Source organism: Erythrolamprus reginae, chromosome 1 (assembly GCF_031021105.1).
Source record: "Erythrolamprus reginae isolate rEryReg1 chromosome 1, rEryReg1.hap1, whole genome shotgun sequence".
In the NCBI taxonomy this organism is placed as follows: Eukaryota; Metazoa; Chordata; class Lepidosauria; order Squamata; family Dipsadidae; genus Erythrolamprus; species Erythrolamprus reginae.
Window position 1 is genome coordinate 35728561 of NC_091950.1, and position 20284 is coordinate 35748844.

A 20284-nucleotide genomic window follows, 5' to 3' on the forward strand; every position below is an offset into this window, starting at 1 on the left:
GGGCGGCTCACAACAATAACAAAGACAATGTAAAAAATCTAATAATTTAAAAAACACTAAAAACCCCATTATTAAAAGCAAGCATACACACAAACATACCATGTATAAACTATATAGGCCCGGGGGAGATGTCTCAGTTCCCCCATGCCTGACGGCAGAGATGGGTCTTAAGAGCTTTACGAAAGGCAAGGAGGGTGGGGGCAGTTCTGATCTCCGGGGGGAGCTGGTTCCAGAGGGTCGGGGCTGCCACAGAGAAGGCTCTTCTCCTGGGTCCCGCCAAACAACATTGTTTAGTCAACGGGACCCGGAGAAGGCCAACTCTGTGGGACCTAATCAGTCGCTGGGATTCGTGTGGCAGAAGGCGGTCCCGGAGATATTTCCTCGTCTTAGCTTTTGGGAGACTTACTTTTGTCTCATTATCTCCGTCTCTCTCCTCCTTTCTTTTCATCCCTGTTCAATATTTTTCCACGGTGTCTCTTAAGGGTTGGTTATCTACACTTCATATCTCCTGCTCTGTACTGTGTGCTATTGTTCGGTACAAAAAAACCCTATTCCCTGCGGCAAAAAAAAAGTGCATGTTCCACAGGGTCGTGCCCCCCTTGGCATTGCTCCATGGCCACTCAGGTGGGGGCGCCACACTATTTGAGAAGCACTGCTCTAGAAGCTAGTTTATTGATTTGATTTTTATCCCATCTTTGTGAAGGCAGTGAAGAAACCTAATACCTTTTCCTCTGCTTATTTCCCCTGAACCAACAACTCTATGAGGTGAATTGGGCCAAGAGAGTGGCTGGCCCAAAATCAGCCAGCTGGCTTTCATGCCTAATGTGGGACTAGAACTCAGAGTCTCCTGGTATCTAAGCCAGCACCTTAATTACTTACTTACTTACTTACTTACTTACTTACTTACTTACTTACTTACTTACTTACTTACTTACTTACTTACTTTCTTTCTTTCTTTCTTTCTTTCTTTCTTTCTCTCTCTCTCTCTTTACTTACTTACTTACTTACTTACTTACTTACTTACTTACTTACTTACTTACTTATTTTATTTATATGCCGCCCCTCTCCGTAGACTCGGGGCGGCTTGTACTTTTACTGTAGTCTGCCTGGACCCGTTTTGTCGGAGTGGGATGATGGAAGAATTGTATATCTTTTCCTCTGCAGAACCCAATGGTGACTTTTTAAAATGTAAAAACCATTTCCTTTTGTAAACTTTCCCTAACTTTCAGTTGGGAGTTTCACTTTGTCCTCAACCAAAATAGTTCAGGTTCAATAGTTCATCTTTTAGTAGCTTTAAAAAAAGTGGGGGGGAGTTTTTTTAGCTTTGCAACATCCATTGCTATTATCTCAGTCAGTTGCAATAGCACTTAAACTTACATCAATAGCGTTTAGACTTATATACCGCTTCATAGTGCTTTACATCGCTTACTAAGTGGTTTACAGAGTCAGCCTATTGCCCCCAACCATCTGGTCCTCATTTTACCAACTTTGGAAGGATGGAAGGCCGAGACAGATATAGTAGATGGCTTAGGCAGCAGAATGTGTTTAACCATAGTTTCTTTAATTAAAGTACAGTGATACCTTGTCTTACAAACTTAATTGGTTCCGGGACGAGGTTCTTAAGGTGAAAAGTTTGTAAGACGAAACAATGTTTCCCATAGGAATCAATGGAAAAGTGATTAATGCGTGCAAGCCCAAAATTCACCCCTTTTGCCAGCCGAAGCCCCCGTTTTTGCGCTGCTGGGATTCCCTTGAGGCTCCCCTCCATGGGAAACCCCACCTCCAGACTTCTGTGTTTTTGCGATGCTGCAGGGGAATCCCAGCATCACAAAAATGAGCGCTTTGCTGGCAACGGAAGTCCGGATGTGGGGTTCCCCAGTGAAGGGAGCATCAGTGAAATCACAGCATCGCAAAAACACCGAAGTCCTCGAAACCCCACCTCCGGACCTCTGTGTTTTTGCAATGCTGCGATTTCACTGAGGCTCCCCTCACTGGGAAACCCCACCTCCGGACTTCCGTTGCCAGTGAAGTGCCCGTTTTTGTGCTGCTGGGATTTCCCTGCAGCATCACAAAAACACAGAAGTCCGGAGGTGGCTTTTCCCATGGAGGGGAGCCTCAGGGGAATCCCAGCAGCACAAAAACGGGTGCTTTGCTGGCAACGGAAGTCCGGAGGTGGGGCATCTCAGCGGCAGTGGTGGGTTTGTAAGGTGAAAATAGTTTGTAAGAAGAGGCAAAAAAATCTTAAACCCCTGGTTTGTATCTCGAAAAGTTTGTATGATGAGGCGTTTGTAAGACGAGGTATCACTGTATATTGTATGAACTATTAAGCTGTGTTTGCATATCACATTAAGTTATAAAATAAAGTTTACAAACCACAGTTGTTGACTTCATATTAACATAATGCAAAACCATAACTTCATTACATTTTAGTGCAAGTGGTGTTTCAGGTATATGTTCAGCCCATGTTGAAGTGCCAAATTCAGGGTCCCTGCCAGTCCTCTTAACTGTTGCCTATCAATGTTCTGGGGCATGTTGATACTACGTGTGACACTTTCACACCTCCCGCAGTAATTTTATCCATGTCCCTGTATTTAAGCAGAACCATTTTTTATTTCTTTTAAAAAAAATTTATGCAGAACCATTTTCATGCACAACCATTTTCTCACTTGTTTTGCAGTGAAGAAACTGCACGGGCTATGATTCAGTGGACTCAGCATGACGATTCTTCAGAAAACTTTTGCGAAGCTGATGGTACTGTTGGTTTCTCCATTGCCTGTGTTGCTATTGAGGCTTCTAAGGTGGTTTGCAAGGATAGCAGAATAATAGAGTTGGAAGGGAGCCTAGATATCTTCTAGGCCAGTGATGGTGAACCTTTTTTCCCTCGGATGCTGAAAGAGCGTGCACGTGTGCGAGTGCCCACACCCATAATTCAAAGTCTGTGGAGGGTGAAAACTGCTTCCCCCACCCTCTGGAGGTCCCCTGGAGGCAGGAAACCGCATGTTTTCCAACTTCTGATGGGCCCAGTAGGCTTGTGTTTTGCCCTCCCTAGGCTCCAAAGGCTTTCCTGGATCTGGGATAGGGTAAGAACACCCTCCCCCATTATCCCGGAGACCCTCTGGAAGCCAAAAACGCCCTTACAGAACCTCTGTGCCAGCCAAAAATAATAGGGCCGGCACAGATTTAGATTTAGATTTATTGGATTTATATGCCGCCCCTCTCCGTAGACTCGGGGCGGCTCACAACAATGATAAACAAAACATAGCAACAAATCTAATATTTCGCAATCTAAATTACAGTTTTAAGTTAAAAAATCCAAAAGAACCCCAATATAAAAGCAAGCACACAATCGAATCATACACATGCACGTTGGAGCTGAGCTAGGGCAACAGCTCGCGTGCCAGCAGATATGGCTCCAGGTGCCACCTGTGCCATAGGTTTGCCATCACTGTTCTAGGCCAACCATCTGCTCAAGCAGATGAATGCTATACCATTTCAGACAAATGGTGGTCCAATCTCCTCTTAAAAACCTCTAGTGCCCACAACTTCTGGAGGATTTAAAGAAATCTGGCTGATGTATTTGAGATACACAGACACATGCCTGTTATCTTTATGGCCGCCCACTTACTCTTACTTAAAATTTAAATTCCCCTAAACTACCTGGAGTGGGAGGAGAAGATAAAAGGCAAAAGAACATAGGAGAAAGCTGTGGTCCAAATCAGAGGTTCCCAACCTTTATGGCTAAAAACCCACCTATGTCGCCAGGCTTGGGGAAGTTGATATTCTCCTTAGCTACTATGATTTATGTATGGTTTGTTTGGGTTGTGTGATTAATTTTTATGATAAGGGTTTTAATCTGTTTTTTAAAATATTGGATTTGTACATTGTGTATTGTTTTGTGAGCCGCCCCGAGTTTTTGGAATGGGGCGGCATACAAGATTAGATTAGATTAGATTTATTGGATTTATATGCCGCCCTTCTCTGCAAACTCGGGGCGGCTCACAACAATAGTAAAAACAGTACATAGTAACAAATCCAAACCCACCAATCTAATTACAATTTAAGTTAAAAAATCCATACAAGTCTAATAAATTATTATTGATTAATTATTATTATTATTGGTGGCCCAGTGTGTGTAGAGGAGAGGGAAACCAGCATGCCGCTTGCGCAAGCCCAGCTGCGCATATGTGGGCTGACTAGTTCACGCGACCTGGTTCAAAACAAAACACAACCCAGTAGTAGGCCATGGCTTGGGTTTTGGGGACCCCTGGTCCAAATTATAGTGCTTTCCATTTATTTGGTTATATGATAAAAACAGAAAAATATCCCTGGGCATTATCTAGATGTTTTGGGGAATAGCTGTATGAATTCACAATGGGACAACTTTAGAGAACGTTCAGTGGCATCAAAATGCCAAGTATGGCCAGGCCACTCTTTTTTACATGTGTAGGTTGGGTGCCTTGCATGTTAGAAAAGAACAGAATTGCCTAGTCATGCCCACCAATTTGATATCTCAGGTCTGCTCTGATTATATAAAAACCACACAATGAATTTTAACACCAATTTCATTGCCAAAAGAGATAATGGGCGAAACAGGAGCAGCTTCAATTCTCAAATCTGAAATGGTACCTGCTTCTGGCTACTGTATAACTGCATAAGACGCATAGGAGTATAATAATAATAATAATAATAATAATAATAATAATAATAATATTATTATTATTATTATTATTATTATTTATTAGATTTGTATGCACCTTAGTTTTTGGGGAGGAAAATATGGAAAATAATCTGCTTACCAGATATTCCTCTGGCTAGCGTCCTTAGTCTGGTCAGCTTTAGCACATTATTTTATCCCCTGGTTAGGGCTTTCAAAAAACCTTAGTAACAGTGAAAGAGCTTGCAAGCTGGGAACATCGTTAGCACCTGGAAAGAAACATTCTGAGCAAATAGAGCAATGAAAAAACCCTGCAAAGACTTAAGGCTTGTAAAACATTCTTCGCAGAATGTAACAATGAAAGAACCTGCAAGGTAAGAGCTGGGAAGATTGTTAGCACCTAGATAGGGCTGGAAAAAAAAATCTTCAAAAAAACAGCTACATTCAGAGTATAAGATGCACCCAAATTTTCAGCCTCTTTTAGGAAGGAAGAAGGTGTGTCTTATATGGTGCCTGTAGCATATCCTATATTTGTAGAATGAAATATAGTGGTACCACTACTTACGAACTTAATTCGTTCCGTGACCAGGTTCTTAGGTAGAAAAGTTTGGAAGAAGAAGCAATTTCTCCCATAGGAATCAATGTAAAAGCAAATAATGAGTACAAACCCATTAGGAAAAAAATAAAAGCTAGGAATTTGGGTGGGAGGAGGAGGAAGAAGAGGAGGAGGACAGTTGCTGCCCAGAGCAAAGGGAGCATTTCTTTTCTCTGGGCGCTGACAGAGGTTTATTCCCTCTCCAAGTGCCCAGAGAAAGGAAAATGCTTCATTCACTCTGGATTGCCAAAGCCTCCTTAAGCGCCACCGAAAGGCTCCTCTGGCAGCCCAGAAAAGCCAGAGATGGCCGGGATTAAAGGGGGAATGGCAGGAAACTGGCTGCTTTCAAATTTCCTGGGAATTTTTTCTGGGCTGGGGTTCTTAAGTAGAAAATGGTTCTTAAGAAAGGCAAAAAAAAATCTTCAACACCCGGTTCTTATCTAGAAAAGTTCTTAAGTAGAGACGTTCTTAAGTAGAGGTACCACTGTAATTCCAAACCATCATGGAAGCTTTCAACAGTTTTATATATTGTATTATTTATTGAAATGTAAGCCGCCCCGAATCCACAGAGAGTAGCGGCATATAAGTCAAATAGATAGATAGATAGATAGATAGATAGATAGATAGATAGATAGATAGATGATAGATAGATAGATAGATAAATAGATAGATGATAGATAGATGATAGATAGATAGATAGATAGATAGATAGATGATAGATAGATAGATAGATGGTAAATGATAGATAGATGATAGATAGATGATAGATAGATGATAGATAGATGATAGATAGATAGATAGATGATAGATAGATAGATGATAGATAGATAGATGATAGATAGATAGATAGATAGATAGATGATAGATAGATAGATGACAGATAGATAGATAGATGACAGATAGATAGATAGATGACAGATAGATAGATAGATAGATAGATAGATGACAGATAGATAGATGACAGATAGATAGATAGATAGATAGATAGATAGATAGATAGATAGATAGATAGATAGATAGATAGATAGGGAGGTGAGTTGAGAAAGTTGTGCTTCCCCCTCCTCATCTGTTTCATGTTGGGAGGGGGGAATGGAACACTCAGAGGCAAAAAACTACAAAAGCAATTGACAAGAGGCGTCCTCAGATACATTCTTATTCTCTTTATCTCTCTTTTTAACACAGTCCTTTTTCTTTTCCAGATATCCATTCTCCTGAAGCAGAGTATGTAGATTTGCTTCTTAATCCGGAACGTTACACTGGCTACAAAGGTCCTGAAGCCTGGAAGATTTGGAACAGCATTTATGAAGAAAACTGTTTTAAGTATGTTTCTTTGGCCAGGTTTTAATTTTTTTCCCCAAAAGATCTATTTTTCTCCTGATTTACTGGTAAATTTTCTAAGAATTTCTGTGATTGGACTGTTTTGTTTATATTTTTAACATCATCATATCCTGCTTCTCAACCGTAGTTGCTGAAATAATCACAAAAGCAACAAAATAATAGAATAGTTTCAGCCACAGTGCATGGAATAGATATTTGTAAATGTCTTTAAAATGAAACATCTTTAAAAGTGAAAAAGTAACAGCATTTTAAATGCATACAGAGGCTGACCCACATGCATACAGAGGCTGACCCACTACTAGTGTTTTAGATTAACTGTTTTAAATTAATTGGATTATAATGTTGCATTGTTTTTTTATATGTTGGAAGCCACTCGAGTCCTTGGAGAGGGGCGACATATAAATCGAAATAGATAGATAGATAGATAGATAGATAGATAGATAGATAGATAGATAGATAGGCAGGCAGGCAGGCAGGCAGGCAGGCAGGCAGGCAGGCAGGCAGGCAGGCAGGCAGGCAGGCAGGCAGGCAGGCAGGCAGGCAGGCAGGCAGGCAGGCAGGCAGGTAGATCATGTTACAGAAATCATGGCTGTTTGACTTGAATAATATAAAGGGGAAGCCTGTGTTTCTACAACTTCTTGGCCACTGTTTCAATCTTGAATACTGGCAATTAATGGATAAATCCATATAGTTTTCCACCTAACATCAGACGTAATTTGTCTTACCCTCTAGGGAGAGAGTAAATTGCCTAAAGGTAAATTCCACCTCCAAGACAAGACAAAAACTAAAATTTTCCCAGTCCTAATTCAGTGTTTTAATCACCAGACCAAAATGGTTATCATCTCCGTGTCACTGGTTAAATATTGATAGAAGTATGTTGTTGTTGTTAGTTGCGAACTCATGTCCAACCTATCATGACCCCATGGATAACGTTCCTCCAGGCCTTCCTGTCAATTTAAGCCCATGCCAACTGCTTCAGTGACTCCATCCAGTCACCACATTCTCTGTCGTCTCCTTCTTTTGCGCTCAATCTTTCCCAGCATTAGGTTCTTCTCCAGTGAGTCCTTCCTTCTCAATAGGTGGCCAAAGTATTTGAGTTCATCTTCAGGATCTGGCCTTCTAAAGAGCAGTCAGGGTTGATCTCCTCTAGGACTGACCGGTTTGCTGGCCTTGCAGTCCAAGGGATTCACAGGAGTCTTCTCCAGCCCCATAGTGCAAAGGCCTCAATTCTTTGGCACTCAGTCTTTCTTATGGTTCAACTTTCATAGCCATACATTGCAACTGGGAAAACCGTAGCTTGACTATATGCACTTTGAAAAAATTATAGCAATGTGAAAATCTTTTATAGAGTCTCCCCTGGTTTTAGAAAGTTGATTAAAGCTTTCCTTAAACAGAAACACTGTTACATTATAGCTTCCATCATCTCCAGCAATGCCAATTGCATGGAATTAGTAGTCCAATATATCTAGAATGTTGGGATAAAATGCATCTTTGAAAGAAGTCTGAAAGTTTGCTTTTCCCACATAAACTTGTCCATTCAGCAATTAAGATGATACCTTTGAAGAATTGTTTTCATCCTTTTGAAATTAGTAACTATGGTATGTTCAAATGCTTCTCTCTAAATATTAGTCTAGTTCACTCCCTTTAGCCTAAGTTAAAAGAGATTTTATTTGCTAGAAATTGAAATGGAAAAAATTCAGTTCTATGGTGGTCAATTGCTTTTAGTTATACCTTTAACCAATATTATTTGTACATGGTTTTAACTATAAATAATTAAGTCTATGGAGAGGGGCGGCATACAAATCTAATAAATAATAATAATAATAATAATAATAATAATAATATATGTTTATCTTATAGGCCTCGCTCAGTAAAAAGGCCTTTAAATCCACTGGCTTCTGGCAGAGGTAAGCTTATCTTTCCATTCTTTTAAAGAGAAAGTTGATATTGCTAGTTGTTGCGGTTGCTATGCGTTTACAAGTATTAGGGTTACTAATAAAAGAAGAGTAAAATTCAAATTGGATTAATATCCAAAGACGGGCTACAAGAATGGTGGAAGGTCTTAAGCACAAAACTTATCAGGAAAGACTTAATGAACCCAATCTGTATAGTCTGGAGGACAGAAGGAAAAGGGGGAGACATGATCGAAACATTTAAATATGTTAAAGGTTAAATAAGGTTCAGGAGGGAAGTGTTTTTAATAGGAAAGTGAACACAAGAACAAGGGGGCACAATCTGAGATTAGTTGGGGGAAAGATCAGAAGCAACATGAGAAAATATTATTTTACTGAAAGAGTAGTAGATGCTTGGAACAAACCTCCAGCAGATGTGGTTGGTAAATCCACAGTAACTGAATTTAAACATGCCTGGGATAAACATATATCCACCCTAAGATAAAATACAGGGCAGACTAGATGGACCATGAGGTCTTTTTCTGCCGTCAATCTTCTATGTTTCTATGTCTATTAACAATGTGTATGAATGTCACATTTCATGCTGCTACACTATTACAGAAATCTCTAAACAAAGCAGTCGAAAGAGGAGAAAATGGCAAATAAGAATGAAATGGAGTCAAAAATAGGAAGAAAGCAAATAGAAACAATGTATTCTTAAAATATTGCCCACTCAACTAATTAAGGCACCAGGAGCTCAGATTCCACCTCAGTCAAAAATGCTAGCTGGACCAATTCTGATCAATGACTGAACTAACACAGTTTCACTCCGAATCATGTAAGTCTGAGGAAAAGAAGCATAATAAATTTAGCAAAGCCACAGCCATTCCATCTTATCCAGGTTGAGTTTGAGTCTGTTGACACCCATCCAGACCCCAACAGCCTCCAGGCACCGGCACATCACTTCCACTGCTTCGTTGACTTGACGTGGGGTGGAGATGTACAACTGGGTATCATCCGCATACTGATGATACCTCACCCAATGCCCCTGGATGATCTCACCCAGCAGTTTCATGTAGATATTGAATAGCAGCGGGGAGAGGACCGACCCCTGAGCCACCCCACAAGGGAGTGACCTTGAGGTCGACCTCTGACCCCCCACTATCATCCATCAACGTGACCAAAGCAGCTTCCGTGCTGTAGCCGGGCCTGAATCCAGACTGCTGGGGACCTAGATAATCGGCTTCTTCCAAGGACCGCTGGAGCTGGAGCGCCACCACCTTCTCAACAACCTTCCCCATAAAGGGAAGGTTGGAGACTGGACGGTAGTTCTTAAGCACGGCTGGGTCCAGGGAAGGCTTCTTGAGGAGGGGGCGCACAAGTGCCTCCTTATAAGGAGCCGGAAAGGACCCCCTCCCCAAGGAGGCGTTGACAATCTCCTGGACCCAGCTCCGTGTCACCTCCCTGCTGGCCGAAACCAGTGAGGTTAAGAACCAGTCCAAACCGAGAGTACCTGTCACTGGCTCATGCTCGTAAAAATAGCCTAGAAAAAACGTACAACATTTCATCTGTTTGAAATGTAATCTCTTCTTTTTCTATTTTTAATTTGCTTTTACAGGACTAAGAGAAAATGACGGTGAGTGTATTCCCAGCAATAACCAAAAGGCTAGATATATCGATGGATGTTAATTATTTGGTCCTAACTGATAGCAACCCGCTGGTGATGTCATGGAACTGGTTTGGTCAGTGCCGGTCCATGGACACCACCATTGTTTTTTTATTTTATTTTTTTTAATCGGAATTGTTTTTCTGGGGTTTTTTTTTCCTCTGAGCATGCACAGAAGCCAAGTTTCCAGCACTGTGCATGTGTCACCATCTAGTTTTTGGCTTTTTTGGGAGGGAATTTTTTTAAAAATTCAGCATTCTGCATGCACCCGCCCACTAGGTGCGTCCACATGACACAGGAGGAAATGACCGGCAGCAAGGTAAGTTAGAAACCCCCTCTCTCGGTGTAATGGGGATGCATGAACCCTGTGCACCCCATTTTGGCCAGCAGAGTGCTGTAGGAGGCCATCCTGGCCAAAAAGGGGGTGCAAGGAGGCTGCGTATGCCCTCCATGCCCTGTTTTGGCTGGCAGGGTGCTGCAGGAGGCATACATAGCATCTCTCTCTCTCTCACACACACACACACAACAACAACAACAACAACAACAACAACAATAATAATAATAATAATAATAATAAGATTTGTATGGTGGCTCACAGAGGAGAACTACAATGCTGATGCAGCCTTCAAAGAAATCCAGTTTGACATCCCTGTATTAGCTGATAGGATTGGACTTAAAGAAGAATTAAGATCATTTTACTAACATGTGCAGCAAGAGGAGATTTATGTACAGTGGTACCTCTACTTAAGAACTTCCCTTTTATCTATTTCTTTTTCTTATATCCTTAATATTTCTAATATTATGTGATGTTTATAGTATATGTGCCAAGTGTACTGATTTATAACAAAATTACTGTTGACTTATTTCAACTTATCTTTTCTATTTTTATTTCTGTAAAACTCAATAAAGATAATTTAAAGAAAAAAAGAAAAAAAGAACTTAATTCGTTCCGTGACCTGGTTCCTAAGTAAAAAAGTTTTTAAAGTAGAAGCAATTTTTCCCATAGGAATCAATGTAAAAGTAAATAATGCATGCAAACCCATTAGGAAAGAAATAAAAGCTTGGAATTTGGGTGGGGGGAGGAGGAGGAAGAAGAAGAGGAGGACAGTTGCTGCCGAAGGAAGAAGGTGAGGGGAGGGGAATCAAAAAAATCCAAAACTTTAAGGCTTAAAAAAGAAGAAGAGGGACTCTGAGGCGGCGCCCAAAGAAAGGAAAACGCTCCATTCGCTCCAGATTGCCAAAGCCTCCTTAAGCACCACCAAAAGGCTCCTCTGGCAGCCCAGAAAAGCCTGAGATGGCCAGGATTAAAGGGGGAATGGCAGAAAACTGGCCGGGCCTTCGTGCCGCTCTCAAATTTCCTGGGAAATTTTTCCGGGCTTGGGTTCTTAAGTAGAAAATAGTTCTTAAGTAGAAAATGGTTCTTAAGTAGAGGCAAAAAAATCTTGAACACCCAGTTCTTATCTAGAAAAGTTCTTAAGTAGAGGCGTACCTACTTCAGGGTCATGATGAGATGCAATGTTGAGATGAGACCCAGCTTTTGGAAAAAATCTTCAGATACTCTAGTCGTCAACCTTGGCATTAGATGCAACAAACGAAGCTATCAAGATAGAAACCTTTCTTTATTCTATTGTGAGAAAACTTTTGTGATGGCTCTTTCTCTCTTTCCAGGGAATATGTTTTACAGCTGGTTGCAAGGTAACTGATTTTTTTTAAAACCCCTTTAACTAATGCACTGTGGATTGCATTGCAGATGCAATATTGATTACACTGCAAAATTGAATTCCCACCCTTGGAATGGCCATAGTTTTCTTCCAATGTTTCTTACAGATCTCTGTGTGGAGAAGAGGGCTTTCTACAAACTTATTTCCGGTCTTCATTCAAGCATCAACATTCATCTCAGTGCCAGATACCTTTTGCAAGGTTGGTGGCCTCATTTTCTTCTTCATGTTTATGATGGGTTGTAGGTGTCCTTCAGTTCCATGATTGTGAACTGCAATGAGTTGATTTGTGGGGGAACGGGCAAGATTCCAATTTATAAAATGGCAAAAAAAAAATCCCATTCGGGAAGCCGGACTCTGTTGTACAAATGGTTGTAAATTTGGGACTATCCATATGGCAACTTCAATTACCGTATTTTTCGGAGTATAAGATGCACTGGAGCATAAGACACACCTTAGGTTTTGGGGAGGAAAATAGGGAAAAGAATCTGCTTACCAGGTATTTAGTGATGGGCGAACCCAACGGTGTTTGGGTTCGGCAAGTTCGGATGAACTTTACGCAAAATTCGGCCGAACCCAAACCGAACTCGAACCCAAACGGGGAATCCCTCCCACGAAGAGATTCCGGGGGCGGAGCTTTGACGTCAGCGGCAGGTTGCTAAGGACGCCAAGGTGATCACTTCCTGGATTTGGGAATCCAGGAAGTGATCACCTTGGCGTCCTTAGCAACCTGCCGGTGACGTCAAAGTTCCGCCCCCAGAATCTCTTCGTGGGAGGGATTCCCCAGTTCCTTCAAAGGGAGGTCTTCACGTAAAAATAAACATTGTTATTTTAACGAAAAAGGACACTGCAGCGGCGCTGCAAGCAAAGGGTGGTCCTTTCACGTAAAAATAAACATGTTTATTTTTACGTGAAGACCTTCCTTTGAAGGAGCTGGGGAATCCTTCCCACGAAGAGATTCCGGGGGCGGAGCTTTGACGTCAGCGGCAGGTTGCTAAGGACGCCAAGGTGATCACTTTCTGGATTCCATGGAATTCAAGAAGTGATCACCTTGGCATCTTTAGCAACCTGCCGGTGACGTCAAAACTCCAAATGCCGAACACGACCCTGAACTTTGCCCGAAGTTTGAAAAAAATTTGTGTTCGTGTTCGGCATACTGAACACCGCAAAATTCGGTACGGACCTGAATTGTGCGGGTTCGGTTCGCCCATCACTACAGGTATTCATCTGGTTAGCATCCTTAGTCTGGTCAGCTTCAGCACATTATATTCTCCCCTGGTTAAGGGCTTAAAAAAAACTTTATTCTGAGACAGTAACAGTGAAAGAGCTTGCAAGCCAGTAAGAGCTGGGAACATCATTAGCACCTGGAAAGAAACAGTTGGAGCAAGTAGAGCAATGGGGAAAACCCTGCAAAGACTTAGGGTTTGGGAAACATTCTTCTTCTCAGAGAGTAACAATGAAAGAACTTGCAAGTGGGTAAGAGCTGGGAACATTGTTAGCAAGTGGTTAGGGCTGAAGCAAGTAAAGCAGTGGAAAAAAAAGTTTTACAAGAAGTTCTGAGGCAATACAAATGCAGGATGAAAAAGCCAAACTACACATAAAACAGGAAGTATGAGATCATACCCTGTTTCCCCGAAAATAAGTCACCCCTGAAAGTAAGATGTAGGAGAGATTTCGTAGAATTGCCTAATATAAGGCATCCCCTGAAAGTTTAAGACGTAGGAGACGTTTCGTTTCTCAGCATTCCCAAACAGAACTTATATAATAGAATAGAACAGAATAGAATAGAATAGAATTTTATTGGCCAAGTGTGATTGGACACACAAGGTATTTGTCTTGGTGCATATGCTCTCAGCGTACATAAAAGAAAAAGATACATTTGTCAAGAATAACACTGCTGTCCCTAAATTGCATCCCAAAACGCTGCATCAATCAGATTTAAAACACATCCAACATGCATCCAACCATGCAGCCGCGGCTGCATGTTTGGATGCATTTTTTCTGCAGCAGGATACAGGATACAAATCATTTATAGAGTGCTGGTGAGACCACATTTGGAGTACTGTGTTCAGTTCTGGAGACCTCACCTACAAAAAGATATTGACAAAATTGAACGGGTCCAAAGAGGGGCTACAAGAATGGTGGAAGGTCTTAAGCATAAAACGTATCAGGAAAGACTTCATGAACTCAATCTGTATAGTCTGGAGGACAGAAGCGAAAGGGGGGACATGATCGAAACATTTAAATATTTCAAAGGGTTAAATAAGGTTCAGGAGGGAAGTGCTTTTAATAGGAAAGTGAACACAAGAACAAGGGGACACAATCTGAAGTTAGTTGGGGGAAAGATCAAAAGCAACGTGAGAAAATATTATTTCACTGAAAGAGTAGTAGATCCTTGGAACAAACTTCCAGCAGACGTGGTTGGTAAATCCACAGTAACTGAATTTAAACATGCCTGGGATAAACATATATCCATTGTAAGATAAAATACAGGAAATAGTATAAGGGCAGACTAGATGGACCATGAGGTCTTTTTCTGCCGTCAGTCTTCTATGTTTCTATGTTTCTATTGAAAAAAAATAAGACATCCCCTGAAAATAAGACAGCACATCTTTGGGAGCAAAAATTAATATAAGACGCTGTCTTATTTTCGGGGAAATACGGTAGTACGATAGAATGTCTTGAATTTTGTTTCACCTTTTAGCAGGATGAAACTTTAATTGGATCAGCCCTACTGGCAAAGAAGCTTCCTTAATATTTTATTTATGTGTTGTTTTCCCTGATCTGGATGGTTTTCTTTTTCATATGCTATCAAGAGATCCCTAGCTGAGCAGCTGAGTCTTCTGTTTACCCTAATCAGTGAATTTAAGGCACATGGGAGCAAACAAAAGTCTGTCTTTGAAGATACCAGGGGAAAAAAAAATTCCCTGCAGTGAGTGAAAGGTGGCAAATATATGAACCAGAAATAGTCTTGATTGATTTGATTTGATTTATGAGAGTGCTCAAGTCCATGGCTATTCTAGGTAAGACACAGTTATAAAACCACTACTAAAAAGATACAGACATCCAGAAGGAGAAAGGTCATTCATTCTAAAAACAATATGACACACGGGGTTGGTTAGATTTTTTTTTAATTTATTTTTTTTTGAAAAAAATTATTTAAAAATATAATACAAGGTACATAGAATACATAAAACATTACATCCAATAAGGAAAATAAAAAACACAAGAAAAAAAGAGAAAAGAAACCTATATATTAAAATAAAGGCGTGTACAGGATCAGTATCTATATTCTTCCGAAACTATGTAAATTTTCTTTAGATTCAGTAACAGTTTTTATCGAAAAAGAAAAAAAAACAGTTTGGGTTTTTTTAGACATTCAACTCATTTAGTAAATCATAACATTATCTTACTTGTTCTTTTTGTTTTCATCAGGGATATATGTATGTATGTATGTATGTGTATATATATACAGTATACACATGTGTGTGTGTGTGTGTGTGTGTGTATGTGTATGTGTGTGTATATATATATATATATATATATATATATATATATATATATATATATTTTACATGTTCATATTGTAATTAGCAAGGATTTTTTTCTTTTTTCTAACCAGTGGTAGAGTAAATTCCAACAATCATAAAATTGTGAGTCTTCTTTACCTTTAATTTTTAGGGTCAGTTTAGACATTTCTGCACATTGAGTTATTTTTTCTAATACTAATTCATCTTAGGGGATTTCTGCTTTTTTCCACGTTTGACCAAAAGCTAATCTTGCTGCAGTAGTGATATGAATAATCAGATAAATACGGTGTTGGTTAAGTTGTTGGCGTATAATCCCTAATAGGAAACATTCTGGACTTTTTTCTATGGTTATCTCTAGAATTTCATCGATCCAGAGCCCAATTTTTTTCCAATAGATCTGAGCTTTTCCGCACTGCCACCATGCATGGTAGTACGATCCGTACTCTTTTTGACACTTCCAGCAAAGAGGTGATAATTTTTTATTGATTTTAGCTAATTTAGCTGGCGTGATATGCCATCTATAAAACAGTTTTATCAAATTTTCTTTGTATGTTGTTGCTATAGTTAATCTGAAATTCCTACTCCATAGCAATTGCCATTCTTCCTTTTTTATCTCAGATTTATAATTTAAATTCCAGTTATTCATGTTTGTTTTTATTTCCAAAAGATCAGTTTTGTTGTTTTGAAAACAGCAATATAATTTTTTGATTAATTTGTCTGGGGTTGGTTAGATTTTTTAAAAATCCTGCCTTTGTTGTTTTTATGAATAACTCAAGGCAGCAAACATATCCAATTCTCCTTCCTCCTCCTAATTTCCTCAAAACAACCCTGTGAGGAGAATTGGGCTGAGGGGAAAGGACTGGCCCAAAATTGCCCACCTGGGTTTCATGCCTAAAATCTGACTAGAATTCACAATCCTCTGGATTATAACCTGGTGCCTTACCTGGAGGAACAACCTATTTTCACGGCAGGGGTCTCCAACCTTGACAACTTGAAGATATTTAGACTTCAACTCTCAGAGTTCTAGGAGTTGAAGTCCACAAGACTTAAAAGTTACCAAGGTTGGAGACCCCTGTTTTACGGGACCTTCCAAATATAGAAGTTGGCAATGCTTCAAATCTCATCCACTAAGTCAGTGTTTCCCAACCTTGGCAACTTGAAGATATCTGGACTTCAACTCCCAGAAGTCCCCAGCCAGCGAATGCTGGCTGGGGACTTCTGGGAGTTGAAGTCCAGATATCTTCAAGTTGCCAAGGTTGGGAAACACTGCACTAAGTGATGTCATTTGATGGGACTTACAAAATGTGTTTTGTCTGTATCAGTCCCTACCCTCTGGAATAATATTCCCTGTCTGAGAGGTAAGTGGCCATACAAGGAAAGAATGAATAAGCTAATCATTCAGTTAATCAATCAATCCCATTAGATATACTGTATATATTTTTTACAATACAATTGAAGTTATCCATCTATGTGTATAGATAAAAGAAAAAAACAGCAGATAGTTGTAGGATGAGTATTCTTTTTAAAGAATAAAATTTGGCCACAGAATGGTATTCTGATGTGATGATGTCATTTATTTATTTTATTTATGTATTTAGTTTGTCAAACATGTACAAAATAGCAGGTATAAGTATAAATATGAATATGAACAAAGGAAATGGGGGACAGTAGGACAGGGATGGTAGGCATGCTGCTTTATGGCCCTCTGAGGAATGGGGTGATGTCTATACTGTAGACAATCCTGGGTCTAGAAAGCCTAGAACTACGGCGCCTAAAACACGATTTAAGTATTGCCCACAAGATCATATGCTGCAACGTCCTACCGGTCAATGACTACTTCAGCTTCAACCGCAACAACACAAGAGCATGCAACAGATTCAAACTTAATACGAACCGCTCCAAACTTGACTGTAAAAAATATGACTTTAACAATTGAGTTGTCGAAGCATGGAACTCATTACCGGACTCAATAGTGTCAACCCCTAACTCCCAACATTTCTCCCTTAGACTATCCACGATTGACCTCTACTGGTTCCTAAGAGGCCAGTAAGGGGCGTACATAAGTGCACTAGTGTGCCTTTCGTTCCCTGTCCAATTGTCTTTTCTTTATCTCATATATCATATATATTTTCTTCCTTTCATATATCTTCTCCTCTATTTTCACATTTATCTTCATATATATTACCTCATGTCTATTCTCTTCCTATGTATTTGTGTATTGCACAAATGAATAAAAATAAATAAATAAATACATAAATACATAAATAGACAGTTTAAGGTTGAAGCTATGGGGGTTTGATGAAGTAACAATGGAACAGTAACAGTAAGTAAGTTTGATGTAACAAATTAGCAAGTGCCACCTCTTCCTCCTATAGCTTTGATTTGTTCTACAAGTCAGAATATAAGCAATAAATACAACAGTCATGATGTGTGTATTTCCTTCTACCCTCGACTGAATTTCAGCAGCACAGTCTAAGGCAGTGATAACAAACCTTTTTTGGTTCGCGTGCCAAAAGGGTGTTTGTGTATGTGCTAGCACATGCCTATGTGCACACACACATTTCTCCCCCCACACGCGTGCACGCACCCTCGCACTGCCCTTCCCCTCCTGTCGTCAAGTTATGCACATAGGCCTCACTGAAGCCTGGGACGGTGAAAAAATGGGCAAACGGGCAAACAGGAAGTTTGGAAAAACACACTTCCGGTTTGTCTGTTGTGCTGTTTTTTACACTCCAGAGCCTTCAGGGAAGTTTCCTGAAGCCCTGGAGTGTGAAAAACAGCACAATGGGTAAACCGGAAGTCCGTTTTTCCAAACTTCCTGTTTGCCCGTTGGGCGACTTTTTGCACTCTGAGGGGTGGTGGAAATGAAATGGCCTTCCCCAAGGCCAAAAATCTGCTGACTAGTGAGCGCATGCGCACTGGAGCTGACATAGGCCAATGCCTTGCGTGCCGTCCGACATGGCTCCACGTGACATGGATTCACCATCGTGTGTCTAGGGGATCTGCAGGTTGTGTATTGGGAAGTTGCTTAGCATGAGATGGTTGAGGCTGAAGGAAAAGGGGGAACATGATCGAAACATTTAAATATGTCAAAGGGTTAAATAAGGTTCAGGAGGGAAGTGCTTTTAATAGGAAAGCGAACACAAGAACAAGGGGACACAATCTGAAGTTAGTTGAGGGAAAGATCAAAAGCAACATGAGAAAATATTATTTTACTGAAAGAGTAGTAGATGCTTGGAACAAACTTGCAGCAGACATGGTTGGTAAATCCACAGTAACTGATTTTAAACATGCCTGGGATAAACATATATCCATTGTAAGATAAAATACAGGAAATAGTATAAGGGCAGACTAGATGGACCATGAGGTCTTTTTTTGCCGTCAGTCTTCTATGTTTCTATGAGGCTTGCCATGAATGATTCTTGAGCCCATATCTTCAATATTACCTTTAGCTCTTTCTTTTCTTTTGCAAGACACGTGGGCAGAGAAGAGATGGGGGCACAACGTTACAGAGTTCCAGCTGCGTTTTGATGAGATCTTGACACAAGCCGAAGGTCCCAGGAGGCTGAAGAACCTGTATTTCATCTATCTAATCGAGTTACGGGCCCTCTCGAAAATCTTGCCCTTTTTTGAGCGCCCAGATTTCCAGCTTTTCACAGGGGATGAGGATCAAGATGTAAAAACCAAGAACCACCTCCTGGAAATTCTTCATTTAATTAAGTAAGTGCAATCCATTCCACTGTGCTTCAGGTGGTAGGAAATGCAAGTAGGATGCTTGGCTGCATAGCTAGAGGTATAACAAGCAGGAAGAGGGAGATTATGATCCCGCGATATAGAGCGCTGGTGAGACCACATTAGGAATATTGTGTTCAGTTCTGGAGACCTCACCTACAAAAAGATACTGTATTGACAAAATTGAACGGGTCCAAAGACGGGGTACAAAAATGGTGAAAGGTCTTAAGCATAAAACTTATCAGGAAAGACTTAATGAACTCAATCTGTATAGTCTGGAGGACAGAAGGAAAAGACGGGACATGATCAAAACATTTGAATATGTTAAAGGGTTAAATAAGGTCCAGGAGGGAAGTGTTTTTAATAGGAAAGTGAACACAAGAACAAGGGGACACAATCTGAAGTTAGTTGGGGGGAAGATCAAAAGCAACATGAGGAAATATTATTTTACTGAAAGAGTAGTAGATCCTTGGAACAAACTTCCAGCAGATGTGGTTGATAAATCCACAGTAACTGAATTTAAACATGCCTGGGATCCATCCATCCTAAGATAAAATACAGAAAATAGTATAAGGGCAGACTAGATGGATCATGAGGTCTTTTTCTGCCATCAGTCTTCTATGTTTCTATGTTTCTTTGGTCACCCCGAGGATGGTGTGCTGTTTGTAATCATTTTTGCTTGTCAGTGGTTCTTTTCAATGGATTGTTAGTCTCACAGAGTTGGATGTTGGGTGGACATAAATTGATTTTTTTTAAAAAAGTCCTTGGGTTGATAGGATGATTGTGCTTAGTGAAGAGCTACCAAATTTTTTACTACCATACTGTGGGCGTGGCTTGTGCAGGACACCCTGCATTTTCTTTCAACATCTTTCAGTGCAAATTGGGTGTTCTGGGGTGGAGCACCATTTTTGCTACCCCACTGTGTGTCTCCCCCCCCCCAATCTGGGCATTAGCCCACCCCTGATTGTGCTGCAAAGAGCAGGTTTTTATTCCCTTTACCGGTGTAACCAGTTCAAACAAAATTGAATCATCTAGTCCAATGATTTAATTCAAGGTATTATTCACTAAAGTCGCTAAAAAGCATTGTAAATAACTTTTTGATTGTTAGAACAGTATTGAGAAAATGATAAATAATATTATAAATCTATTCATGTTTTGA

At 40.3% G+C, this 20284-nt stretch overlaps 1 protein-coding gene across 1 annotated transcript in view; it reads left to right on the forward strand.

The window, feature by feature from the left end:
- ERO1A (endoplasmic reticulum oxidoreductase 1 alpha) overlaps window positions 1-20284 on the forward strand; it is a 53198-nt gene that overhangs the window by 19448 nt on the left and 13466 nt on the right. Inside the window, exons 6-12 of the mRNA XM_070749402.1 lie at window positions 2678-2751; window positions 6449-6569; window positions 8448-8494; window positions 10098-10115; window positions 11814-11840; window positions 11973-12065; window positions 18867-19113. Coding sequence (XP_070605503.1) covers window positions 2678-2751; window positions 6449-6569; window positions 8448-8494; window positions 10098-10115; window positions 11814-11840; window positions 11973-12065; window positions 18867-19113 — 627 coding nt within the window. The remainder of the gene's footprint in view (window positions 1-2677; window positions 2752-6448; window positions 6570-8447; window positions 8495-10097; window positions 10116-11813; window positions 11841-11972; window positions 12066-18866; window positions 19114-20284) is intronic.